At 43.1% G+C, this 27,844-nt stretch overlaps 1 protein-coding gene and 1 non-coding gene across 5 annotated transcripts in view; both read left to right on the forward strand.

Moving 5' to 3' along the window:
• HECW1 (HECT, C2 and WW domain containing E3 ubiquitin protein ligase 1) overlaps positions 1-27,844 on the forward strand; it is a 441,131-nt gene that overhangs the window by 317,042 nt on the left and 96,245 nt on the right. For all 4 annotated transcript variants that reach the window (XM_077864126.1, XM_077864125.1, XM_077864127.1 and 1 more), the window contains exons 8-12: positions 7,521-7,663; positions 10,503-10,603; positions 12,480-13,802; positions 18,883-18,984; positions 24,066-24,216. In XM_077864126.1, coding sequence (XP_077720252.1) covers positions 7,521-7,663; positions 10,503-10,603; positions 12,480-13,802; positions 18,883-18,984; positions 24,066-24,216 — 1,820 coding nt within the window. The remainder of the gene's footprint in view (positions 1-7,520; positions 7,664-10,502; positions 10,604-12,479; positions 13,803-18,882; positions 18,985-24,065; positions 24,217-27,844) is intronic.
• On the forward strand, positions 20,635-20,741 carry LOC144293533 (U6 spliceosomal RNA). Its single transcript, XR_013360742.1, has one exon. It is a non-coding gene; the product is annotated as a U6 spliceosomal RNA (small nuclear RNA).

Raw genomic sequence — 27,844 nt, forward strand, 5'->3', positions numbered from 1 at the left:
ACACCCGCCCTCTAAATCTTAAAAGGTTCTGAAGAGGCCCTAATTGGGTTTAATCACATTTACCATGCAGCTATTTTCAACATCATATCACCATCTCAAGGCTATGTCTTTGGAGCAGCCTCTGGGAATGAGAAAGGCAAACAAACCCACATTCCAAGGATGGGGGTGGGGAGACTCTGAGTGTCTGGGTCCAGCTCACAGGTAAATAGGTGTTTTGTTTTGTTTTAAAGATTTATCTATTTTATTTATTTTAGAGATAGAGAATGGGAAAAGGCAGAAGGAGAAGAAGAGAGAACCTCAAGCAGACTCCTGGCTCAGCATGGTGCCCAACATGAGGCTCAATCCTAGGACCCTGAGACCATGACCTGAACCAAAACCAAGAGTCAGACACTTAACCAATTGAGTAATCCAGGCACCATTCAATCTGTGATCTTTTTATTGCATTCCCCAACAATGTTACACTTGCTCTTAGATGCCCACGAGCAGAAGAGGATGAAGTGGGAAATGGCCAGACTTTAGACCCTAAGAATGTTCAGGATTAGCTCCTTCATTTGCCACATTGGTTTTCTTTCACAGGTGAATTAGGATTAAAAAAAAAAAAAAAAAAGATAAAATTCCCAAAACAGAGAAGGCTTGGGGCAACAATGCATCTTTTCAAAAAAAATATTTTGCAGATACAGTTCAAAACTTTCTCTTTTGGCCAATAATTAGGCCATTTCTTTGGGTAGAAAGATAGAGGGAGATTTAACAGTAGGACTATAGATTTGTCTGTGCTTTAGGCATTTGAACCAGGCCTTATAGATTACTACAAATAGTTGTAGAGTTATTGGTCCTTATGGACCAGCTGAAAGGAGGTAGTAAATTTGAAAAAAGTACAATAATTAGAAAGTCAAAAGGTGAAGGAGATAAGACAGATGATCCCCAGCTTATAATGGTTGGATTTAACAATTTTTGACTTCATGATGGCACGAAAGGTGATATCCATTCAATAGAGACTGCAGTTCAGCTTTTTGGTTTTGATCTTTTCTTGGGCTAGGGATGTGTGTGTGATACTGTCCAATGATGCTCAGTCTATCTGGTGATGCCAGAGCTCCCAACCATCCGTGTGACCATGAGGGCCAACAACTGGTACCCCTTACAACCATTCTGTGGCTATACAATCATTCTGTTTTCACTTTCAGTACAGCATTTAATAGATTATGTGAGATACTCAAACCTTTATTATAAAAAGATTTGTTTTAGATGATTCTGTCCAACCATAGACTAATGTGTTTTGAGCAGGTATAAGGCAGGCTAGGCTAAGCTATGATGTTCAGGAGGTTAGATGAATGTATTTTCAACTTACAATTTTTTAACTTACAATGGATTTATCAGGATGTAACTTAATTGTAAGTTAAGGAGGATCTGTAGTGGATGTGGCAGGTAGAGTCTGGATAGAGCGGAACTGGAAGGAAAGAATACAGTTTAATTTCACATGGCATGAGCCTTCTTTTCCCATTCTACAATTGAAGATGCTGAGCTTGGGGTGGGGAGTTGTGAATGAGACTCAAGAATTTGGATATGCAGAGCTAAAAATAAGAGCTAAGTTCCATGTCACTCCAAAGGTTCTTCAGGGGTCAGGTCAGCAGAAGCTTCCAGGAGAAACACCCTGGCTCACTGGTACATTAGCTTGCTCATGAGTAGATAGATGTTTACTTTTCCAGAGCTGCTCACTGGTTCTTAAAGAGCCTCAGTAGCTGGGGCTTTACACGAACTCCAATAACTGTGGAATGGAAGTGAGAGCCTAGTGGGGAGAGTGTGATGCCTGGAGTCCAGGAGTGGATACGTGAAGAGAGGCTGAGAAGGAAATCTTTGTGGAGGAAGGGAAGAACTCAGGCATTGCTACTGAGTTTCAGAGTGAGTTTGCTAAGTTGACTTTGGTGTCCAGTGTAGGCTGCTATAACCAGAAATACTCTTGTTTTAATAAAGGTGATTACGTTTTTCGTTATGAAAATAATACATGCTCATTAGAGAAATGTGGGGAACAATCCTACTTGACAAGACAACTACTATTAAAACTGATTGTAATTCTTTCCAGTTTTTAAATTCATATAATTCATATTCTTGTGATCACGAATTAAATATTAAGAACAGGATGCTCTTATCACTTAGCATTGTAAAACAAGCATTTTATATCTTTTGTTTAACATGTTATAATATTGTAATTATATATGTAACTCAAATATAAATTATTATAATTTAGAAAATTATAAACTATTCTATCATATGCATTTACTACAATGTACCTGAGCTATTGTTGAGCATTTAAGTTAGGATATTTATAACAGTACACTTCAGAGTGGAATTACTGGATCAAAGATATAGGGGTTTTGAGGACCTGAGACAGTTGGTGGGACTGTATTCTTGCTAACATAGGCCTTCTTAGAGAAGTACCTGTCCCTGGTTTGATCCTCCAGCTTAGCCTGTCCATAAATTCTGTTGTTAGTACCAGGAATGACTGGTTCTTAGGAATTGTGCAGAATCAAACTATACTAATGTGTAATGAAAATTAGAAGCACTACATGGAGGTATGGAAACCATTCGTGCTATTTGCCAAATATTTCTGCTGTCCACCTCCCAGACACACTATAGGATCATATTTTCTTGTCCCAGGGGTTGGCTGAGACATGTGTCTAGTCCTGATGAGGAGTTAGATTGGAAGCAAACACTTTTTTGCAGGGGGGAAGACCCTCCAGAGTTCTCTTTCCTCTGTCACTATGCCTGGCAACTTTTGAAAGAATGTCTGCTCCATCAGCCTGGTTCTTTGACTAACTAATGAGCAGAGAGCCCTCTGCCCGCCCTCAATGGCAGTGTGAGCAAGGAACAAAACTTTACCATCAGAAGTCACTGAGACTTGGAATTTGGCCGTTACTGCAGCATGACTTAGCCTGTTGTCATGATACAGAGGAGATTTTAATGCTGCCAAATTTAACATGTTTAATCTCTGCAATGAGAAATCAGCTAAAGTTAAAAGACTGCTATTAAGAAATTAATCACAATAAAAGGAAATAATTATATATTTCAGATGCTCTACAACCCTTGAATAAGGGTACTGTGATGTTCAATATGATTAACACTCCCTTCTCTCAGTTGGAGCTAGACAATGCCAACATGTACCTCCTTCTCCTTTTCTTTCTATTTATTAACTTTTTATTTTAATTCCAATATGGTGAATATGCAGTGTTATGTTAGTTTTGGGTGTACAAAATACAGTGATTCAACAATTCCATAGATCACTTCGTACTCATCATGGTAAATGTACTCTTTAATCCCCATCACCTATTTCTGCCATCCTCTCCCCACCTCCCGTCTAATAACCATAGTTTGTTCTCCGTAATTAAGAATCTGTTTCTTGGTTTGTCTCTCGCTTTTCTTTCCCCTTTGCTCATTTGTTTTGTTCTTAAATGCCACATATGAGTGAAATCATATGGCATTTTCTTTCTATGACTTATTTCAATTACACTCTTTAGCTCCATCCACGTCATTGCAAATGGCAAGATTTCGTTCTTTTTTATGGCTGAATTAGATATATGCCACATCTTCTTCATCCATTCATCTACTGGTGGACACATGGGCTGCTTCCATAATTTGGCTATTGTAAATAATGCTGCAATAAACATAGCATATATCATCTTGAATTAGTGTTTTTTATTTTTATTTTTTTGCATAATACACAGTAGTGCCATTACAGGATTGTAGGGTAGCACTATTTTTAACTTTTTGAGGAGCATCCAAAGTGTTTTCTACAATGGCTCCACCAGTTTGCATTCTCACTAGAACCAGGTGGTAAGGGTTCCTTTTTATCCACATCTTTGTCAACATTTGTTTCTTGTGTTGTTGATTTTAGACATTCTGGTAAGTGCGAGGTAATAGCTCATTGAGTTGATTTGTGTTTCCCTGATGATGAGTGGTGTTGAGCATCTTTTTATTTGTCTGTTGGCCATCTGGATGTCTCCTTTGGAGAAATATCTGTCCCTGCTTTCTGCCTATTTTTAAATTGGATTATCTGTTTTTGGGGTGTTGAGTTTCACAAGTTCTTTATATATTTTGGATGCTAACCCTTTACTGGAGATGTCATTTGCAAATATCTTCTCCCATTCCATAGATTGCCTTTTAATTTTGTTGATTCATTGTGCAGAAGCTTTTTATTTTGGTATAGTCCTGATAGTTTATTTTTGCTTTTATCTCCCTTGCCTCAGAAGTAATATCTAGAAAAATGTTGCTGTAGTTGATGTCAGAGAAATTACTGGCTGTGCCCTATTCCAGGATTTTTATGGTTTCAGGCCTCACATTTAGATCTTTCCTCCATGTTGAATCTATTTCTGTGCAAGGTGTAGGAAGGTGGTCCTGTTTCATTTTTTTGCATGTTGCTGTCCAATTTTCACAACACTATCTGCTGAAGAGACTTTTTCCCATTGCATATTCTTTCCTCCTTTGTCAAAGATTAATTGACCATACAATTGTGCATTTATTTCTGGGTTTTCTGTTCTGTTCCATTGATCTATGTGTCTATTTTTGTTCCAGTACCACACTGTTTTGATTACTACAGCTTTGTAATATAAAGTCTAGAATTGTGAAATCTGCAGTTTCTTTTTCAAGATTTCTGTGGCTATTCATGGTATTTTGTGATTCCATACAAATGTTAGAATTGTTTGTTCTAGTTCTCTGAAAAATGCTGTCAATATTTTGATAGAGATTGTATTAAATCTGTAGCTTGCTTTGGATAATACAGACAGTTTAACAATATTTGTTCTTCCACCCATACACATGGAATGTCTTTCCATTCCTTTGTGCCTTCCTCAGTTTCTTTCATTAATATTTTATAGTTTTTAGACTACTGATCTTTCATCTCTATGGTTAAGTCTATTTCTAGTTCCTTTTATTAATTTTGGTGCAATTATAAATGGATTGTTTTATTAATTCCTTTTTCTGCTGCTTCATTATCAGTATATATAAATGTACCATATTTCTGTTCATTGGCTTTGTATCCTGTGACTTTATTGGATTCATTTATCAGTTCTGGCAGTTATTTTGGTAGTCTTTTGGGTTTCTATATAGAACAGCATGTCATCTGCAAATAATGAAAGTTTGACTTCTTCTTTACCAACTTGGATGCATTTTATTCCTTTTTCTTGTCTGGTGGCTGTGGCTCGGACTCCAGTACTATGTTGAATAAAAGTGATGAGACTGGATGTCTTTGTCTTGTTCCTGACTGTAGGGGGAAAGCTGTTTTTCTCCACTGAGTATGATGTTCGCTGAGAGTTTTTCATACATGGCCTTCATTATGTTGAGGTATATTTCCTTTCATCCTACTTTGTTGAGGGATCTTATCATTAATGGGTATTGTATTTTGTCAAATGTTTTTCTACATCTATTGAAATTATCATATGGTTTTTATCCTTTCTCTTATTGATGTGAAAAACATGCTGATTGATTTGTTAACATCGAATCACCTTTGCATCCTGGGAATAAATCCGTCTTGATTGTGCTGAATGATTTTTTTTAATGTATTGTTGAATTCAGTTTGCTAGTTTTTTGTTGAGGATTTTTGCATCTATATTCATCAGAAATATTGGCTTATAGTTCTCCCTTTTTGTTGCCTTTATATGGTTTTGGTATGAGGGTAATACTGGCCTCATAGAATGAATTTGGAAGTTTTCCTTCCTCTTCTACCTTTTTGACATAGTTTAAGAGGAAAAGGTATCAACTCTTCTTTAAATGTTTGGTGGAATTCTCCTCTGAAGCCATCTGGTACTGGACTTTTGTTTGTTGGGAGTTTTTTGATTACTGATTAAATTTCCTTGCTAGTAATTGGTCTGTTCAAATTTCCAGTTTTTCCAGCTTTAGTAGGATGTTTCTAGGAATTTATCAATTTCTTCCAGGTTTGTTGACATAAAATTTTTCATAATATTCTCTTTCAATTGTTTATATTTCTGTGGTGTTGGCTGTTATTTCTCTTCTTCCATTTGTGGTTTTGTTTGAGTCCTTTTTCTCTCTCTTTCTCTTTTTGATTAATTTGGCTAGAAGTTTATCCATTTTATTGTTATGGGGTTTTTTCTCCCCAAAGAATCAGCTCCTGATTTCATTGATCTGTTCTGTTGTTTTTTACTTTCTATACCATTTCTTTCTGCTCTAATCATTATTTTTTTCCTTCTGCTGGTTTTGAGTTTTGTTTGTTCTTCTTTTGCTAGCTCCTTTAGGCATAAGGTTAGGTTGTTTGTTCATTTTCTACACTTTTCATTGTTGGCTTTGCCAACTTTTGATGGTTACAGTCTTTCTTTAATTATTGCTGCCTTTATTTTAAAGTCATACAGTATGCTATTTTTAAAAATGAACAATTTAGAATCAAATGAAAAAGATCTGCTTTGTCTCCTCCTTACTAGCCTACCTCTTAAGGTTGCGTTTGGAGTACTCCTCCAGGCATTCTCTCTCTCTCTCTCTTTTTTTTTTTTAAGGCATTTTCTTTACAGTTCCAGGTACAAATGAAATCCCACTCTCCACATTCTTATATATCGTGCTCTTTAAAAAAAAAAAAAAAAAAGATTTTATTTATTTATTCATGAGAGACACAGAGAGAGAGAGAGTCAGAGACACAGGCAGAGGGAGAAGCAGGTTCCATGCAGGGAGCCCGATGCAGGAGTCGATCCTGGGTCTCCAGGATCACGCCCTGGGCTGAAGGCAGGCACTAAACCGCTGAGCCACCCAGGGATCCCCATCTTGCTCTTTTATTTTATTTTTCAAATATCTACTCATGTTGGTACATATTTACCTGTTTCTTTTTTATGGCAGCAGAGTTTTCTATTTCAAAGATTTACTATCCTTAATTTAACTGGTTGCTATCTTTAGCAGATATTTTTGGTGTTTCTAGTCTTTTGAGCAAGTGTGCAAATTAATCCCAGGGTGAAATTTCTAAAATTGGAATTGGAATTCTGACTTGCAGGGAATTTGCAGCTTAAATATCAATAAATATTGCCAATTCTCTTCCCAATGTTTAAATCAATTGAATGGGATTGTACATCAATACAGTGGGTGAGAGTTCTTTTTCCACTCTCAAGAACACAGGGTACTATGAAACGTTTTTAAATCTTTGCCATTACAATCACGAAAAAGAGATATTTTGTTATGGTTTAAAGTGCATTTCGTTAATTATAGGTGGAGTTAGTGCTTATTCTTTCTTTAAATGTGTTCTTTTCTTTAAACCTTTAGTATAGTGAGGCCTAAGTTGATTTTTCCTCTTTAAGGTGAATTGTTTTTAATTATTTGAAACTCAGAGAAAGCCTTATTTTTAACCATCAAAAAAGTACCTCAATGTTGTTATTATTCATTTACTGAACAAACAGGGCTCACAGGATTTCTAAGACCTCAATATATATGTTGTCACTGGGATGTTTTATAATAACTTCATCCAAGATAGATGGGCTGGGAATTGGCCAGCCCTTGAACCTCTCAGTTAATTGATGTGACATATTATTTCATTGCAGCAATTCAGCTTTGTGTCCTTGCCCACTGATGTTCTGGAAATTGAGGTGAAGGACAAGTTTGCTAAGAGTCGCCCCATCATCAAGCGCTTCTTGGGAAAGCTGTCGATGCCCGTACAAAGACTCCTGGAAAGACACGCCATAGGGTAAACCTGTGACTGAGACCTCAATATCACTAAGGCTTCAGCGAGCAGGCCAAGAGAAGCCTGTAAGCTGCAACAATATAGTCTCATGGAGACTCAAACTAAAATGGTGGTATTGAATCTCCTTGGCTTCCTCATTAATTATGTTGCTTGAGCCACAGCATTCAATTAAGCAAATCCTTCCCTTTCTTCTTGTTTGTGTACTACTGGTTAGTTATGGAAGACAGTAGAAAATCCTAAGACAATATTGAAAGAAGCCCTTAGAAGCACTTTTTTCTATACAGGTAGAAATTAAAATGTGTATTAGTATGAAGAATATTATTTCTGCTTGTGTGTAGGATTTAATCATTTTGGATGTTTCTATAACAAGATTAAATGCTGGGTTACTAGAGTAGAGAGACTTAGAATACGCTAGTATTTGTAGAAAAAGCTAGATAATATGTATGAAGTTTTAAAAGCATGAATTCTCAGGGACAACAGCAATTTTGTTCTTTGTAGGAATCAGCTGTGTATAAGAATGTTTCTGTTTGTATCTTTTACATTCAGGTCCTCTCATGATTCTCCTTAAAATGGACTTTCACCAGATGAAATAGTTATATATAGTATATATTTCCTTAGTTAACAGCAACTATATTTGATAATGCTAGGCCTAGCTCTCTGGCCACACATGTATGCAATGCTGTGCTATGCTATACAATGTAACCCTTAGAATGATATCGAAGGAATGAGGAGAACTTGCAGAATTTCTAAGTGTCTCCATTTAAAGCTTTTGTGATTTCAGAACTTTGAAATTGCTAATGATTATCATCAGGACATATAATTAGAACCTTATAGCATGTGTGCAGCTTTGTGCATACTGACATGCCATTAACTTTCAAGACAAAGGGAGAGACATTGATGGAGCTACAGCCATATGTCACATACGGTGTTTGCACTTTCCATCTATAGTTGTGAGCATTAAACAAACAAACAAATGTACATAAAGAATGTAAAGCAGTCCCTGGCACATGGAGACTAAAGTGCTCTAAACCATTCTTTTTTTTTTTTTTTTTTTTTAATAGCGTCATCATGGCTTTTAAAGTAAAGGCAACTCAGAAGGCTCCGTCAATTCCCTTGCCTATAATACCCCAGCCCTAAACTGGCTTCTTGCCTCCCCTGAGTCCTATAATTGGACCACCTCAGCTTCACGTGGGAGGTCACTGGCTGCCTTGAACTTTTTATTGACTAGTCTTGCCTTACGCCTCTAGCTGGTTGTAAGTAAGCCATTTAAAGGCAGGCCTATGCATTACATGCTTTGTGTCAACCGTGGCACTTTTCACATATCACAGGCTCAAAAAATATTTGTTGATAAAGTGAATGAGAAGCAAAGGAAAAAAAAGCCTGGAACAAATGCAAAGCATAGCAAATTTAATTTTTATCTCACCACCTGGTTATCTTTAAGCATCACCTAATTTCAACTAGGTTTTGGGTTCAGGATCTCTTTCCTATGGTCATGGTAGATTCGCTTCATAATATTGACCAAGGCCCTTTCTAAACAAACAAAATATTGTGGTTCATTTGTTTTTCCTAATATAATGCTTTGCTTAACGGACTTCCTAGGAACTTCAAACACTACACTATGGCGTACCAAAGAAATATGTTAACTCAGTGGATCACTGTTTCATAATGCTGGTATTTTCTAGAAACACAAAACACTACCAGCCAGTGATTTATCTTTTTACTATAGTATGACCATGAATAAATAGAATGAATACAGAATCATCTGCATAACAAATGGTTTTGGATTATGTCTTGTTATTATTGGATAAAATGGATTTGTTAATTCTTGAATATCCAAAGTATTTACCTTCCCTATTTAGGTCAAGGTGGGGGGCAACGTACTCTGCTAAAACTGCATTGTTGATGAAACTCTAAGAGCAAAGTTCTAAATCGAGTCCCCTGGATAAGTCTCTTCTTAGTAATCAAGAAAGTGCCTTGAGGGGGCAGAGGGGCTCATGCCAGACTGCAGGGTGGAGTTTCAGAGTCTGTATGTGGGACGGTGGAGGTGGTAGGATTGGAAACCGACTTCCAAGTCTTGCTTGCTTCAGTCCATCCTGCAGAAGGCCTTTTGCTGAAGCACTCCACGGCTCTCCACACCACTCCAGTCACCATGACATTAGGTATATACACTGCAAGACATGCATCTGTTGCTGGCAATGTCCATTATAAAGGGCACTAGAGAATGTCAGCCTGCACAGGAAAAGCAAGCCAAGATACTCATGTCTTTTTTGTTATCATTGTCTTTTGCGGGTTTTCTTGGCTTAGAACAAAGTTGGCAGCAGAATTTCTGTAAAGGGCCGGATAGTAAATATTTTTAGACTTTGTGGACCACGTAGTCTCTGTTATAACTACTCGGCTCTGCCACTGTAACATGAAGGCAGCCCCAGACAATAAGTAAAATAATATGCATGCCTGCATTCCAATAAAACTTTTATTTGGGGATCTTAAATTTGAATTTCAGACAATTTTCCTGTGTCACAACCATTTTAAACCATTTTCTTTTTTCCAACCATTTTAAAATGTAATAGACTCGTGGCTGTACAATAGGTGGTGGGCCAGCTTTGGGCCCTGGCTATAGTTTGCTGACTCCTGCTTTAGAATATTCAATAAGGATTTTCTTCAAGCAGATGTACTCTCCCACATTTACCTTAAGACCATCTTCCATGTCCCTGAGTGGATCATCACCTCCTATTAGCAGGGTCTCCCTGGGCTTGCCTACCTCACCTACTGGCATAGAAAGCATCCTGTATAATCTTGAAGGAGAGCTTTGACCTGATCTGTAACGGTGCTTATTTCCTTCTAGGGATAGGGTGGTCAGCTATACACTTGGCCGCAGGCTTCCAACAGATCATGTGAGTGGACAGCTGCAATTCCGATTTGAGATCACTTCCTCCATTCACCCAGGTATTTTTGGCATGAACTTCATGTCTTGTCCTCGCCTAGTGCTGGTGTGGTTCCTTTCTCTAAAATACAATAACCATGGTTCTCTCCAGACATGTCCTAGGTTTTGTGGTTCTCTCTCCTCTCCATTTGATGCCCAGAAGCCAGTGATCTATTCTGGAAGCCAGGTTGCTGTCCCCTTGATTGAGAGGCTCCTCTTCATTCTGGTGACCCAAGGTAGAGGGTTAGACAGTGGAGGGGGACATGACAATGAGGCCAACATGGGTATGGAGCCATGTCTAATTTATCATTTTACTCCCAGCACTTGCGTATGAGGAGTTCAATAGCCACTTACTCACTGCCTACATGAATGAATGAATGAAGGAATGAATGAATGAATGAATGAATGAGAAACATGAATGAATGTGATACACATCATATTATTTAAGAACTATTTTTGTACAATGGATTTATCACAGAGAAAAATAAATGTAAGTTGGACAGAAAACTTCAGAATCATCCAGTTTTCCATTTTTCAAGCCAAAACATATTCCAAAGACTTCCAAATAAGAATGATGAGATGCCTCATAATTCTACTTTTGCTGTTCTCCGGCAAGCGCCATACTAGGTGCAGATCATGCTGAGAACTAAGCTGGTCCTTCTGAGCCACTTGTATGAGTTGCTGCTAAAGCTAATGAGGCCGTGAGGACTCAGAGTCTGTAGTTTTCTGCGCACACATTAATGTCCAGCTGTACTTACCCATGCCCGATAGATAATGCAGATTATAAGAAAACACCCTGTTTTGTCCTTTCACATTGGGCCGTTTCTTCATCCTGCAAATAAAATCGACTCTTCCTTCACTGTCGCAGTAAAGATGGCCCTAGGGCTCTCACCAGAGAGATGGTGAATCTTCGATGGGTGCATTGCACTAGTGCTTTGGGGTTTTTTTGTTTGTTTTCTTTTTCTTTTTTTTTTTAAGATTTTATTTATTCATGAGAGAGAGAGACAGAGACACAGGCAGAGGGAGAGAAGCAAGCTCCATGCAGGGAGCCCAACATGGGACTCGATCCCAGAATTCCGAGATCATGCCCTGGGCTGAAGGCGGAGCTAAACCGCTGAGCCACCTGGGCTGCCCTGCACTAGTGCTTTTGAAATGGGAAGTTCACACCGGGCAGGGATCCCATAGGGCAAGGGACTGGGGGAAGGTAGAAGTAAACAGTGGTTGCTGTTCCTTGAATGATTGCTTGACGTTGACGTCGAGGCCTCATTATTTCCCCGTCTGAGCTAGGAAGGACTGAGGTCCCTTCCACCGACTGGCCGTTTTCTGCTCAGTAGCTGCTAGGACCCTGGCTTAAGCTTTCTGCCACCGGCTGGACCCAGCCAGAGGGAAGGCTCTGAGCAAGTGTTAGCCTCGCCCGCCCGGCAGGCCGCTGGAACCTCTTGGCAAGCAAACACTGCTGAGCCCCCATGTGTGCCGGCAACTGGGGTCCTTCCAGGCCTTGGGTATTTTTTTTTTTTTTTTTTTTTTAGATTTTATTTCTTTATTAATGAGAGAGAGAGAGGCAGGCAGAAGGAGAAGCAGGCTCCAGGGTCATGCCCTGGGCCGAAGGCAGCGCTAAACCGCAGAGCCGCCCAGGGGTCCCCTAGGCTTGGGTATTTTAACGAACACTGTGAATCCCCTTGAAATATATCACGACTGCAAATTGTCATTAACATAAGAATTCATTGTTACAGAATTTGCCCCGCGGAGCCTGGGCCTCTGGGAAAGTTCCTGCATCCCGTGCCCTCGGGCAGCAATTCCGGGGGGGGGGGGGTGTTCCCGGCCGGCCGAGGGCACCTGTGCCCCAAACCCACAGGCCTCTCTCTTCTGGAAGAAATGACCTGTTTTTCTCGCCCGCAGATGACGAGGAGGTTTCCCTGAGCGCCGAGCCCGAGGCCGCGGACACCCAGGACAGCCCCGGGAGCAGCCTGCTGGCCAGCAGCGTCGGGGGGCCGCCGGCCGACGCCCCGCAGCCGTCGGGGAGCTCGGGGAGCTCGCAGCCCCAGCCGCCGCCGCCGCCCAGCCGGGGCAGCGCGGGGGACGCTGCGGGGAGCCGGAGCGTGCAGCCGGCCGAGGGCGCGGCGGGTACCACCGAGGCAGGAGAGGACGGCGCTGCGGGGGCCGACGCGGCCGGGCCTCTTCTGGGCGCGGGGTGCGTGGACGCGGAGCCCGCGCCGAGCGCCGAGGAACTGGCCGAGCGGCTGGAGCTGGGCGGGGAGGCGCCCCCCGCGGGGCTGCCGGGCGCCGGGGAGCCCACGGAGGAAGAGGCGGCAGGGGCGGAGGAGGCGGAGGCGGCGGAGGCGGAGGAGGCGGCGGAGGCGGCGGAGGCGGCGGAGAGCAGCGCGGGGGGCGAGCCGGCGGCGCAGGAGGACAACGCGGCGGCCTCGGAGCCGCGGGAGCTCGGGCCGCAGCCGCGGGCCTCGGGGAAGAGGAAGAGCCGGCCCTGCTCCTTGCCGGTGTCCGAGCTGGAGACGGTGCTGGCGGCGGCCTGCGGGGAGCCCGAGACCCCGCGGACGCACTACATCCGCATCCACGCGCTGCTGCACAGCCTGCCCTCGGCCCAGGGCGCCAGCGACGACGAGGCCACCCTGCGGGATGCCTCGGACAAGGACGGCCCGAGCGAGGCGGACACGCTGGCGGCCGCGGCCCCCGCCCTCGGGGGGGACGGGGAGGAGCCCGGCGGCGCCGCAAGCCCGGGCCACGCGGGCCCAGCCGACGGGCTCGACGGCGACACGCTGCCGAGCACGGGCAGCGAGAGCGACTCGAGCCCCCGGCAGGGCGGGGACCACAGCTGCGAGGGCTGCGACGCGTCGTGCTGCAGCCCCTCGTGCTACAGCTCCTCGTGCTACAGCGCGTCCTGCTACAGCGGCTCCTGCCGCAGCGCCTCGTGCCACAGTGCGTCCTGCTACAGCGGCGGCAGGTTCGCCAGCCACACGCGCTTCTCGTCCGTGGACAGCGCCAAGATCTCCGAGAGCACCGTCTTCTCGTCGCAGGACGAAGACGACGAGGAGAACAGCGCCTTCGAGTCGGTGCCCGACTCAGTGCAGAGCCCGGAGCTGGAGCCCGAGGTGGCCTCCGGGGCCGGGCCGTGGTCCGACGAGCTGGCGCCCCTCGCCGGGAGCGCGGCGACGACCGCGGAAGGCCTGGAGTCCCCCGCCGCGGGGCCGAGCGGTCGGAGAGAAGGTTAGACCTCAACCATGATGGCAGTGAGTGTAGGACCGCCAGGGGGACACAGGTGTCACCGACGAGGTGTAAACGCAAGTGGCAGGTTCAGCCGCCCCTGGGGTTGCCGGGGCCCCTGTGCGCCCGTCCCGTACATGTCTGTGTGCACGTGTATATGTGTGTGTAAGTGCTCGACACCGCGGAGGGCAGGCCCTGCCGCTCCCCAGGTACACACCGAGAACGACACCTGGCGCACTCACGCGAGCGTGCACTTGGGTGTGCGTGTCTCGGTTTCACGCAGCCACTAGAACCGGCTAGTGCTCACGGTGCCCTTGTAGTCCTGACAGTGACCGGGGCACCCGGGGTAGTGTCGAGCGACAGGCGCAGAGAATACTCGCGAGCGCCCGGTGGATCATGTATAAACAAACACCTGCCGACTTCCCACAACCTACCGAAGAGTAGCAATAAATGTGAATATAAATTGAAGAATATTGATCCTACCTCTGCTTTAGAGTTTAACTTAGCCTGTGTGCATCCGGAAATGTACAGCCTACGTCTATGTGTCACTTCTGTCCTCTCAGTTCTGGCCATAGTTGCTTTTTTTTTAGACTGTTATTCCATTTATGAGATCTAAAAACAAAGCAGCTCTCACATGGCTCCCCATTCCCACTCCTGCCTCTGGCAACCATCAATCCCTTGCCTGTTCTCTTGAAAACCGCCAGAGGTTAGTGAAAGAAATTGAAGAAGACACAAATAAATGGAAAGATATTCCATGCTGATGGATCGGAAGGATCAATACTCTTAAAAATGTCCATACGACCCAAAGCAATCTTATTGCAAGATTCCATGCAACCCCTATCAAAATTCCAGTGGCATTTTTCACAAAAATAGAACAAACCATCTTATAATTTATATGGAACCATAAAAAATTCCAAATAGCCAAAGCATCCTTGAGAAAGAACAAGGCTGGAGGCCTTGCGCTCTCTGATTTCAAACTACAAAGCTATAACTAATTCTGGGTTTGTTTTTTGTTTTCTTTGTTTTGTTTTGTTTTGGCTATTTTGGCTAGTGGAAGGGAAAAATAACATGAAGTTGTCAATCACTATGTTTCAAGTGGGATTCTGATCCAAAGCTGCCACCTTTAGTTTTAAAATACCTTCTGTACTTTACCCAAAAGTATTTCTTCTTAGTCATGCCTGTGGAATCATCTATAAAATTAACCTGCATTTCTTTATCCAGAACTGGGAGCCATCTTCCCGTCCAGTGATAGTGACATGGGGAAACAATTCAAAGGTCACATAAAAACAGGAAATAATTCAGTTGCTTTAAAGGAGAAAAATCTAGATTCCACTGTTTTTCTACTGTTTACATTAGTCTCCAAACAGAGGTGGTGGTATTGCCTCTAGATTGTAAGCTCATCAAGGGCCAGGACTGTATTTTCCCCATGTTTGACTGTCAGCACCTAAACAAATGCCTGGCACCTGCAGATTTTTATAGTAAAAAGTGAGCATAAAAATTAATCCTGAGTATACAACAGTGCCCAAGTCTACGTTTCAGAGAAAGGAGTGAGGGACAGTGGCACATGGGATAAGGAGAAGTGCCAAGAGTTTGATAAAGAGAAACACAGGGAGGAGGACCACAGCGACATACACTGTGGAAAGGTACCATTGAGTATGGGACGGACAACTCCTGTCTTCAATGAGGATGTTTTGATTCCCTCTGTTCTGAGGCAGATGCTATGTGCTGAGCACAGGAAGGTGGATAAGTGGCAGAAAGTGTGAAAGGTGCTCAGTAATCACAACAGAATTAAAAACGATTATAGTACAAGGAGATTTGGGGATACACACATAAAGGGCACAACCAGAAGCTGGCAGGGATGTTTCAGTCCAGAAGCTGACCAAAGGGCCAGCTTAATAAATACTGTAAAGGGCCTGATAATAAATACTTTAGGTTTATAGGTCAAGAGGCAAAATCAACTCTTCTCACCAAAGGCTACTTTTTTTTTTTTAACAGTTTTACATTTAAAAGTGTGATAACCATTCTTAACTCTGAGCCACATAAAATCGAGGCCAGATTCACAGTTTGTCAACCTGCTGTAGCCTATGGTATATATTTTGACCACTGTGTTGGGAGACAATCCACCTATGGTTCATTGAAAATTGGTTCATGCTACATAAAGGCATGTTTTACAAACAAAAACAAAAACAAAACAAAGCAAACAAAAAACACTGCCCATGCCCTCAAGGGAGTAACAGCCCAAAAGGAAGGACAGGAAAGTGTTTCAGGGCCAGAGCAGAAGTCTTTGCAGGGCAGTTTCTAAAGAAATTTCTGAATATCTGAAATCTGCCGACTGGAAACTGAAAAACAGCTTAGGAAGCACCTACAGCTTCACTCTGGTGGTTGCCAGGGACAATCTGAAGATTCCTGAGATGGTCAATCTCATGAAAGCTGGGCATGTGTTGGCACAGCCTGTCTTCCCCTGCCCCCCCCCCCGCCCCAGCTGAGCTACGTGTCCCAGATGTGGCTCTGTCCCTTGCTGGCACCTGCTCCAAGAAAGCAAGGCTTCACCACAACGTGCCTGATGTCTGTGAGTGTCTTCCAGAAGAATCGCTATTACCCCTTTACTGTGACTTCTAAGACCGCAGACTCTTTCGAAGGTAGCTAGGCTAGACTTACCATACACGTGCCCACAAACTGAGTCTGCAGCACTTTATGGAAGATGCGTCCTGTATCTACTTTTTGCTTTTTTCCCCCCTCTATGAAAACCTCCTTTTTTTTTTAACCTCAACATAAAACAGTTTTTAAAAACTGTCTGCAGATCGAATGAAAAGAGCGATATAATGTTGTGGTTTGAGCTCTGGAGCCAGGCCCCCTAGATTTAATTCAGTTCCACCACTTCCTAGCTGTGACACCCAAGCCAACCTACCAGAATGCTCTGTGTTCCTCAAGTGTGAAATGGGTGTAAGGGTAGACTCTGTCTCAAGGGTAATGGGAAGGATTAAATGAGGTGATACACAGGAAGCGCTTGGCTGTCCCCAATTAATGGTTCTTTCAGGCAGATAAACAGTGAGGCTAACTTTTAAAGTGGAATATGTTTCCTTCTCAGAGATCCTAGCAGGTGTGAACACTTGCTTTGTGTTTGAGGCAAGGGTGAGTGTGTGGAGCCGGGGCCTCCTGCAGAACAGACTCGCTTGCTTCTTCCTTGCGCTCCATCCATTCGGTGGGCTGAGCTGCGCCAGTCACATCATTGCATTTGCTTGGGGTTCACGAGCAGGTGGGGTCAGCTCCATTAACCCTGGCAAACAGCAGATATATGTTTCCACTAGCTTGGAGGAGTAATTACCTGATTGGTTGAATTAATTACAAGAGGTAAGTTTGTTGTTCTTTTTAAGAAACCAAATTAAAAATGCAGCAGCTGGTGACATAACAACTATGCCATTGCTTTCTAGTTTTTGCCACTAAGCACTTACAAGGACAAACATGACTGTGAGATCCACTAAAGAGAGCCCCTGTCTGAAACAGGAGTCAGTCCACGAGGAGCTGTGTACTACCACGAGGCTCAAGGCCTTCCTCAAGGCTCCTCAGAGTCTCAGAAGACCCCCCCACCCCAGATTCTAGTAACATAACAAAGTTTGCCCAAGAAATCTTAGCTACTTAACCTTGAAGAGGACCCGTTATTCCCGAATGCATCTCTGTTTTTGTTTTACAGTTAGCTCTGGAATCAAACTGCTAAATTAAATGTAACTTCCTTCCTAATTAATTTTTTTAGTCAGTTTTATGGATCTAGACTGGGAAGAAATTACCATCCTTCCCGTGTATGGAACATTCTAGGAAATGTTTGAAATTTCAGATCCCATAAAGATCTTAACCACTGTTTTTTGAGTTTCTCTCCTCTTTGACCTAAGGGGTAATGGAACACTTGCTATTTGCTTCAGCCATGGAGGGCAGAGGAAGGAGAAGGCCTGACCTTTGTCCTCTGGCTAATAGAGACTATTCCGAGAGAGCCAGGAGCATGTGAGTTAGAGGGCTACTGCTCTGAATGGGGGCCATCTCGTGGCTTAGGCCCTTCTAGGTCTCCAGAGGTCAAGAGCCAGTGCCTCTGATGATGTGCCCCAAACAGCTGGTGCTCTGGCCTCCCCTCCACACAGCCACTCTCATGCAGTATCATCAGGACCTGAGGACGTCATGAAATAGGAAATAGGAACATCATTTTAGGACATCATTGTTCAGTTCATTATAAATCTGGCTGACAGTAATATTAACTATGTCTATAATAATCGGGACATGCATTCTGTGGCTGTGTTTATTTCTAAAATTTCTCCATGTCTGTCTTTCTTCCTTCTATCCCATTTCTGTGTCTCAAGTTTTCCTGTCTCAGTCTTCCTGCCTCTTATCTATTTCCTTCGTCTCTTGTCCTCTTCTCTTTCCAGAGTACCCTGGCTTGTCTGATTTTTCCTCTGAATAGTCTGGAACAGTCACAGGATCCCATAGCTAGTTGGCTCCCCACCCCAGTCCCTAAGCTTCCATACTATAGGAATTTACCTTCTTGGTCCACCAATTCCTCAACCCCATCTTGAAAAGGCACCATCTAAGAGTTTCATTCTATAAACAAACAAAATCTGAAAAACAGCCTCTTGGCAGCCCCCTGATGAAACCTATCCAGATAAGGACCTTTGGTTTTGCGTGGGCTCACGGAGCTTTTATGGGACTTTATAAATGCTGCACTTCCCTCAAACAGGCCTGTTTCTTTAGCTGGGCTAAAGTCAGGCTCTGCTCATTTTCTTTTGTGTCCCTGTCTGATGCCACCTTCCCATCAAGAAAAAGTCAGATGGTTCCAGAATCAGACCCTGACCCCACATATTGGTCTGTGTGGTTCAGATCATAGTCATGATGTGTTTATTTTCTTTGGGGTTTTGAAAAAGTTTCCCCTATTTCCTCTCTCATGAATGGCTGTGAATGTAGCAAACTCACACACACACACAAAAATAGATTGCCCGCTCTGGGGGTTTTTTCTCATAATAGTTTGTTTTACAGTCATGCTTTTGTGATGACTTGCTGCAGCAATGAGTGAATCTGAATGTCTTGACTATCTTGTCCATAGGTGAATGTCCTATACTCCATAATTCCCAGCCAGTAAGCCAGCTTCCTTCCTTGAGGCCTGAACATCATCACTACCCAACAATCGATGAGCCTCTTCCACCAAGTAAGCTTTAGTTTTTAAATCTGTGTCTTAATTCTTCCTATCAAGTCTAAACAGGTCAGTATGAACTTGTATGTACACATCCAAACTCTTCCCCAACTCCATGCCTTACACTGTTGTAAAAACAAACACACAAACAACAGCAAAAGCCATGGCACCTTCTATAAACATGGGGTGTTTTTGACTAATGATTTCAGTATGTGATCTCGAAGAGATAATCCAGAACATTCAGTGCCCCTCAACTTCGGAAACAGTATTTTACAAGACTTGACCAGTCCTTGCAAACTGTACCTGACCTTTAAGTCCTAAATTTTACTATTTTATATTTAAAAATTCACAGGTCAAGATAGAATAATCCCATTTGTTCTCCATTGGACCTGTTATATCACAGGCACCTCCGTATAATAAAACATTCAACCCATCAGGACACAAGAACTTGTGTTTTCCTTGCTCTAAGTTCCATCAATAAGTGACGGTCTATTTCTTCTGTATTTCTTAGGGGCTTCCAGAAAACATATCATCTTTAGGGATGGTATTCCATGTCATTTTCTCCTGATAACTATGTAACTCATTATTATTTAACTAGTCATTTGAACTTAGGAAAATCATTTAAAATCTCAGAAACTCAGTTTTCTTATTTGTGAAGTAAAGCCTTAATTTTCTCAGTGGTTAAATTCTAGATGTGGGCTAGTTAGTCCCTAGATATCATTCTAGCTTTTATAACCTTATAATTCTACATTATAATACATTTCTACAAAGGAACGGTGCCCTGGACATTATACATTCACTTAGCCTCATATATGTTCATGAATAATTTGGAAACATCTCTGTTTTGGCTTAGGCTTATTTTTCAAGCAAAGATAACCTTTAGATTTGACAAATTTTACAACTGCAAATTCTTGCCAGGATGCAAGGAATTGATGTTTCTTTACCTTCCTTTGCCTATGCTTACATTAGTAGGTTACAGTTTTCAAAAGAAAAATGCTTATTCCCTAATTCATCTATTCTTGGTAATGTGAAATATTTTGCATTTACACCATTCTTGTCCTGTTCAGTTGTAATTTACAGGTGAGAAAACAATAAATACTTTTCAATACATAAACATTTAAAAGAATTTGTTTTGGGGGATCAAGGCAAATATTATGCTATTTGACTTTTGATACCTGATTTCTTTCTTTATTTATACATAGATTTATGGATAGTCCACAAATGACTAGTAAAATTTGTGTCACTATACTTTCTACTTAGCACTTATGTAAACTATATCTATAGTCTGTTGTCTGCAGGGAAGGAACATTATCCCACAATAGATAACCTATCAATGCGTGTGGGCATGAATTGACTTCCAATCCATGCAGGAGTAATAACTAGTTATACATAAAGACCTTGTAAATAATTGAAAATAAATCTGTTTTAAAGACTTACTTTAAAAAAAAAAAAATAAAGACTTACTTTACATGAGCTGTTTTCAATAATGAAAACAAATTTCTCCAGTTGGGTTTCAATTCTCTGTTCATTCAGCGCTGAAAAATAGGACAAAAGTTGGTAGTGAAGCCTAACAACAGAATTTTCTTAGATAGTCTCATATAGTACATGGATGACTTCATTCCTGATAGTCATTCATTCAACAAATACTCATTAAATGCTTGTGCTGTGCTCACTTTGGCAGCACATATACTAAAATTGGAACGATACAGAGAAGATTAGCATGGCCCCTGCACAAGGATGACATGCAAATTCATGAAGCGTTCCATATTTTAAAAAAATAAAAATAAAATAAAATAAATGCTTGTGCTGTATGAAGCACTGTTTTAAGTAAACAAAACAAAGATCCCTGCCCTCGTGGAGGGTGAGGCTAGCCTGGCAGGGACCCATCCATAATAAAAAAAAAGTACACAAAGCCATAGTGTTGCATGTTACAGGGTAAGAAGTGCTATGGGAAAGCACAAGCAGAGTATGGGTAAGGGTGTTTCAGAGTATGAGGTGGTGGCTGGTTCACCATTTTAAATAGGGTGGTCAAGTAGGCTTCATTGAGAGGCAACATTTGGAGCAAGGAGGTAAGAGGATGATCCAGGGGAAGGAAGAGCTTTCTGAGAAAAGAGAACAGCCTGCCTAGTCAGTTGGAGGAACAGCAGGGCGACCAGTGTGTCTAGACAGATTTAGGAAAGGAGAAAGCAGTGGCTGTTAAGGTTAGGGAGATATCAGGGAACCAGATCACAGAGGGCCTTGTAGACCATTTAAGAGCTTTGGTTTTTACTCTGGATGCAAGGGGAGCATTTTAGGTTTAGAGCAGAGAAAGGTCTTCTGACTTAGACTTTGAAAGGTCTTCTGCGGTTGCTCTGTTGGCATTAAATTTTGAGGAGGAAGGACAGAAGCATGAGGCCCAACATAAAGTTATTGCCATGGCCCAGGTGAGAGGCTGTGGTGGCTAGGGCCAGGGTGGGAGCAGTGGAGGTGGTCAGGAGTGGTCACATTCTAGACATATATTTTGTAGGTAGATTTGCTGATGGATTAGTTATGGTATGTGAGACAAAGATAGGAATCAAGAATGAGCTCAAGAATTTTAGTCTAGAAGGATGGAGTTGCCTTCACTGGGGATGGGAAGGGAAGGGTGCAGATAGAGCAGGCTTTGGTGGAAAAGATCTGAAGCGTGATTTTGACCACATTATATTGGAGATGTCGTCTAGGTAGTGATGTCACGAAGGCAACTGGATGTGTGGCTGAAGTTCAAGAGAAAGGTCTAGACTACAAACACAGTATTGCATTTGTTAAAGTAAAAAGAAAAAAAGAATAATTTTACAGGTTTTGTCAGTATAATAACTAAAGATAATACAGTATTAGGCTCTACATTGTTCCTAGACTTCATGGAAAAGATATAATTTTGTATTTGCTAGGTCTTACGGTCACAAATGAATTACCTTAACTTGCCCCAGCATCATAAAGGTAATCGCTGGCAGGAATCTGTGTAGGCAACCCAGTGCCATGTCCATGAGAACATGCTGAGGCCTAAAGCTCTATATGAAAATTCTTTCTTTACACAATATGTGAAAGTAAAGTCTTTACAAAGCAACCCAGAAAACATGCTTATAATTTTTAAGTACACCCAGTTATCACTTTCTGATTATAAGAATTTAGCATTATGCATTTAATAATTAGCACTATTGGAAATTTAATATATTGATAGAAGGGCCTGTCTGGCTGGCTTGCCATCCTTTTCCATGAGAGATTTGGAAATATGGAAACTTATAGATAGAAATTATTATTATTAACAATGCACCATTTTGTAGTGTTCTCCTTGGAGAATTTATGAGACTGGAGCTGTGTCTTTGAAGCAGTCCTTCCTTTACTGTGGGAACCAGTGGGCAGGGGCATTAGTTTCTCAGCAATGTACCATGGGACCTGGCATAGTTTTTTGTTCATAGGGAGTGCTGGGAAGAGATTATAATACTGAAACAGATACCATAATACTCTTCAAAGCTTAATGTTCATTCTTTGTTGGAGAGCAGTCAGGTTGAGTTCAAGAAAAAACTGTCCAGTTGCTCCTAGTTTGAGAATCACCAAAACTTCAAAATTTGGGAATCAAGATTAATTACCTAGTGGTTACACATATACACAGGTTTCATCAATGAGCTATTTAACATTCACAACCAACAGTTGAGCTGGATTATCCAGTATTCAATTTTAATCAACACTTCCTAGAATATACAATCTGACTACATTTCCCCTTCAATTTGTCTTAGATGAGGTAAATTTGGTGTTTTTTGACATTTTGGTTTCCATTGGGCATTGTTTGGCGACTCCTCAGGTAAATGTCAGACATAAGCCATAATCTTCACAGATGTACCACGCACACATAAAACCATAACTATACCAAATCTATTGATTTTTTTTATTTTCAAAAATTGAGAGTTGCTATGTCATTACCTGAATGATAATTCTTCAATAGAATTGTTAATATCTCACCTACTCCCAAAAGCTATGGACCTTCTTACTTAAAAGGCTGAATAGTTTTCCTCCATTTGCAGTCATTTTTGCTTTTTCTTAGTCTAACGCATTTTTCAGCATAACTTTATCATGAAGCTGTTATTTCCACCACATTTTCACGTGTGGACTCTAAAAGCTTTGCCCATCGCTCTACAGCAGACATTGCTCTTCTGTGTGAAGCTCAGATATGTGTGTATTACTTCCAGCTCTCCCAGTTTTGAGGACTTTTCCACCGCACCCCTCCATGTATTACGTACTCTACCATCCATGCTTCCACGTTTAGTTTGTTGGTTTTGAAATCTGAGAAGCAAAGGAATTTATCTTTATCTTGGGCTCCCTCTACTGTCTGCGATGGTTATTTATCAACAAAGAGGTACTTCAGCGCTCAAAGTGTTGGTAATAGCTGTTATTGGTTTGGTTTGGTTTGGTTTGGTTTGGTTTGGTTTGGTTTGGTTTTGCCAAGAGATACTTGGCAGCCACAGGTGGGCTGAAAATACACTGTGAATTTACCACTTACCAAAAGGATGATTGGAAGGGATCACATCCTTCCATTCTTCCTCTCAAGAGGAAGGGCAATCAATTAAAGTTACTAACTATTAGATAAAGGTCATCCAAAGTTTCAGGTACAGCATCCTAGAACTGGAGCGAAAAGTGGTTTTAACATTCCCTCACTGACTAGTCAGTGTGTCTCAGATTTAGCAAAGAAAGGATTCTCCTGCATCAGACTGTCCGCCCCCACTGGAGGATGTTTCCAGTCTTCCAGCTGTAATTTGGGTGGCCCACCAGAGTGACAGGGTGGAAATGGTCAAAGGAAGAAATAAAGTAAACATCAGGTTTCCTCTTTAGACAATAGTAGAATTTGAACATAGGTCATAGTTGAGGAAGCCCAGATACTACTTAGGAGAAGCTGAGTCCAAGAGGCTGGTTTGTGGAAGGCCAGGTCAGTTCTGGTCCCTCCAACGTCACGGCAGGTGCTGAGGGCAGCGTCTAGCCTTCAGCAAGTATGCAACCGTGAGTTCTACCTGCAGAAGACCTGGCAGTGTGTCTGTTTCATATGACTCAGTAGTTTGTCCTTGACTTTTCTTTTTGCCTTGCACTAGACTGGGAAGCTCGCATTGACAGCCATGGGCGGGTGTTTTATGTGGACCACGTGAACCGCACGACCACCTGGCAGCGTCCGACAGCAGCAGCCACCCCTGACGGGATGCGGAGATCAGGGTCTATCCAGCAGATGGAGCAACTCAACAGGCGGTTGGTGATCAGCATGTGGTTAACCCCTGGGAACCCCTGGGAGATGAGAATGGCAGCCAGAGGACCCACCCCCCTTTACCCTTTCCTGCTCAGATTGTATGAGGAGAACAGAAAGTAGTTCTGTATCTTAAGAAACCCATCTCCAGTAGGTCCCTGGAAAGCTAGATTTAGAATTTGGGGGCAGGAGACCAAACAATTTCAAGATGGGGAATCCTCTGAACTTCCTGATGGCACAAGGTCGAAACCAGGTGTTCTTAGCCAAGGGCCCATAGACCAGCCCCTGCCCCAGGTGTTCACTGAGGATGCCCTTGTTTCATGAGCCCTCCAGAAGTTGCATGCAAAATTATATTTTTCTGTCAGACTGTTCCTTATGTGTCATGAGATTCTCAATAGGGCTCAGAACTCAAGTAGTTTAAAACATTCCAAGGATGGGTTCCGTAGAATACTGAGAGCTGCCTGCAGAAAAACAAACTGCATGAACCACTCTCTTCATGTCTACCCTGGTCTCCTGGTTGCTATACACTCAGTAATTCCTAAAAGGCTGCCATCCTGGAAAAAGAAATGTCTAAAAACACTTTTTGAGAGTTGGGTTGTCTTCAAACTAGAGCCTTGCTAGTGAAATTGTAGAGATGCCATTTTGCTTTTCCTCTACAACGGAGACCCTCAGTGGTATTTTTTTCATGCTGCAAGCCAGCGTGAGCATCACAGGCAAACTCCTGCTTCTTCCTTAAGGCTGGATGGCAGCTCCGGGATCCTCTCAGTAGCCGGGAACACAAACTGCAGGCTTCGACTTCGGCGGAACCCGCGTGCCACCTCATTAGGATGCAATAAAGTCAGAAGGAACGATGCAGAATAAGGAACTGGAAGTTAACTGTATCAGCCAGAAAAATTAAAGGGACAATTTAGTCCTGTGAAAAACACATGGGGGCGAAAACCGGAGCTTCGGCTTCCTGTTGTACGCCAAGGAGCACGCCCGGTGCAGATCCCCAGGATGCTCTTGGGGCTTGAGCATTCTCCAGCACCAGCTGAGCGTGTCGGGTCCCTAATGAGAAGCACGGGGGGGTGGGGGGGTCCGTTGGCAGTGCGTTTCTCTACGGTCATCCCCAGGTTTATTAGCTTTATTAGCTACGAGTGCGCCGCAGACCCGCGGGAGAGCCCCCTCTCGGTGATCGCATCAGAACCCCTGTAACTACACGGGGGGACCTGGCAAGCTCATTTCACATGGAGACTGGGTGCAGGTTCCAGAGGCAGAGGGAGCCTGGAGATCTGTCCTGGCAGAACCGGAGCAGAGGGGCTGTTAACTTGGTTAGCAAGGCTAAGAAAGAGGGGGAGCATCAGCAGGCCATATCCAGGAGAGGTGCACCCCTTGCACCCCGAGCACTGAGAAAGCAGTGCACTGAAGCAGAAGCGACCCCCCCACCTAGGACGGAAGAGGCTACGGACGTTCATCGTGTCCAGGTTGTATAATATGAACACCGGGCCCCATCCATCCTGAAGCAGGCCCCTGGAGAAGCTTTTGCAGGCTTCCCTGTGTAAGTTCCTGTGCCCTCCCAAGGACCTGGACACCCCCAGAGAGGCAGCCAGGCTCTGCGGGACAGGAAGGCTTTTGCAGGCTTTTGCTGCATCTGTCTGGACAGAAAGAAAGAACAGGAATTTGGGGACTTGAGAAAGTATTTATTTCTTGTGAGAAAACCCCACTTAGGGAACATCAGATAACCCTATTCGCAGCCAGGCTCTTCAGCACTGATCGTATCCTATTGCTTTGAAGCATGTAAAGGTTTCCAGTGGTCTGACATGATGAGCAGCCACAGAAAGTTGCCGCCAGCTTCTCTCCATCCCCACGGGGCCCATTTTTGATGACCCGTGGTTGGTCCTCAGGACGAAGTTACAACAATCCCTGTCTCGCAGCAAAGCAGAAATATTTCCCAGTGTCGCAAGGAAAACCTTCTTTCTCCATGTCTAAGGTCTTTGGCCAACTTGACAATTAGCATGAGAAACATGGATGGGAGAAGAGCAAACTTAATGTTGTACGTGTGGAAGCTCAGAGAAACAGGCGCCCCAGAGAAATGACCAAAGCAGGCAGCTTTTGTACCTTTGAGGCAAAGAAACATTTTTTTGTGTGTGAAGACTTGACAACAAAGTTTGGCCCAGGGGTAGGTAGTAAGTTAGTGAAGAGGAGCAGGGTTTGGTTACACAGCCTTCTTCACCCCAACTCCCTGTCTGTCCCTGGTGATGGAGCTAACGCCACCCTCCAGGTGCGGGCAGGTACCTTCCCGTGGGGAAATCACTCTGCCTTCAGGAGGACGGCGCAGGGTCGGAGCATCCTTCTGCGTTGGTTGTTTCTTAAGTAACTTTAATTCAAAATAATCACTATGCCCCAAAAAGGCATGTTTTGGCGTGGCCTGCCCTGGGCCCCATCAGAGGAGATTCCCTGGACCCCCAACAGTGTGGTTCTGAAAGCCATTTAAATGCGTGTGTGCAAGGCAGTGCACACTGAGAAATGCAGACTGTGCAAAGAGCCTGTGGTGAGCGCGCTGGACCTGGCCACTCCCCAGACGCAGCTCAGCCTCCCCGGCCTTTAGGGCCTCACCACGCGCTCCAGCTGCATAGACATGCCTTCCACATGGGTCACGGCTCCATCCTGCAAGGGCCCAAATGTTGGGTGGTCCCTGCAATAGTCCCGGGACCCTCCGCGCGGAGCCAGCAGTGGCGTCTTCCGCAGTCCTGTGATCAGTCATGCCTCCCTCTCTTCCTTGTCCTTCTATGTGACCCCCCGCAGGGTCTGGGTCGGTGAAGGCCTCACAGGCCCCGGTGTCCAACAGTCTCTCTCGTTAGTCCTCACGCTTTCAGAACATCCCAAATTAACTCAATTTACCCTCACAGATATTTATTGATCACGCAGACAATATAAATGCATGTTCTTACTTTCAATAATCAACTAGAGTTTTTTTTTTTTTTAGTTATTTGGATAAAGTTTTTTTTATATTATTGGGGCATAGAGGTTTTAAATAGGAGAAAAGGTGAAGTATATATAATTCTACTACCCCAGGGTTTGCCTTTTAAAAAAAAAATCCCAACTGTCTTTAATTTCCATGCGTACACGTAGGCCTTGGGTAGCCGTGATAATGTATACTTAGTTTTATATTGTCTTCTCACCACGCTGAGCGTTTGCATATTGCTACGGAGCCTCAGAGTATCATTTAAAAGGCTGTGTGGCATTCCAGTGAATGGATGAACTATAGTTAACTTAATTTGCCATATTGTTGGATGTTTTCCGTATCGCTTTTCATCGCTATTTTGGAAAAGGCTAAAGGCCCTATTAAATATTAGTATTGCCTCATAGTAGAGCGGTTCCTTGGGGTTATATTCTCAAAAGAGCAGGCCACAGGAGATCGCTGTGGTTTTGGTATTTGATATCCATGCCTAATGTTTTCTAAAGCATCTCTGCGGGCTCGCTCGCCAGCAACAACAGCTTCCCGTCCATCCCATCTTTCCGTCTTGGTTTTGTTGACTTAAGAGGTGCTCCTGGTATGTTTGGTTCTTACACTTCACTTCTTGCAGGGGAGGGTCAACTTTTTTTCCATAAGCTTTTCTTCTACCGGCTGTAGCTCCTCCCATGAGAATTGTA

This window comes from Canis aureus, chromosome 21 (assembly GCF_053574225.1).
Source record: "Canis aureus isolate CA01 chromosome 21, VMU_Caureus_v.1.0, whole genome shotgun sequence".
In the NCBI taxonomy this organism is placed as follows: Eukaryota; Metazoa; Chordata; class Mammalia; order Carnivora; family Canidae; genus Canis; species Canis aureus.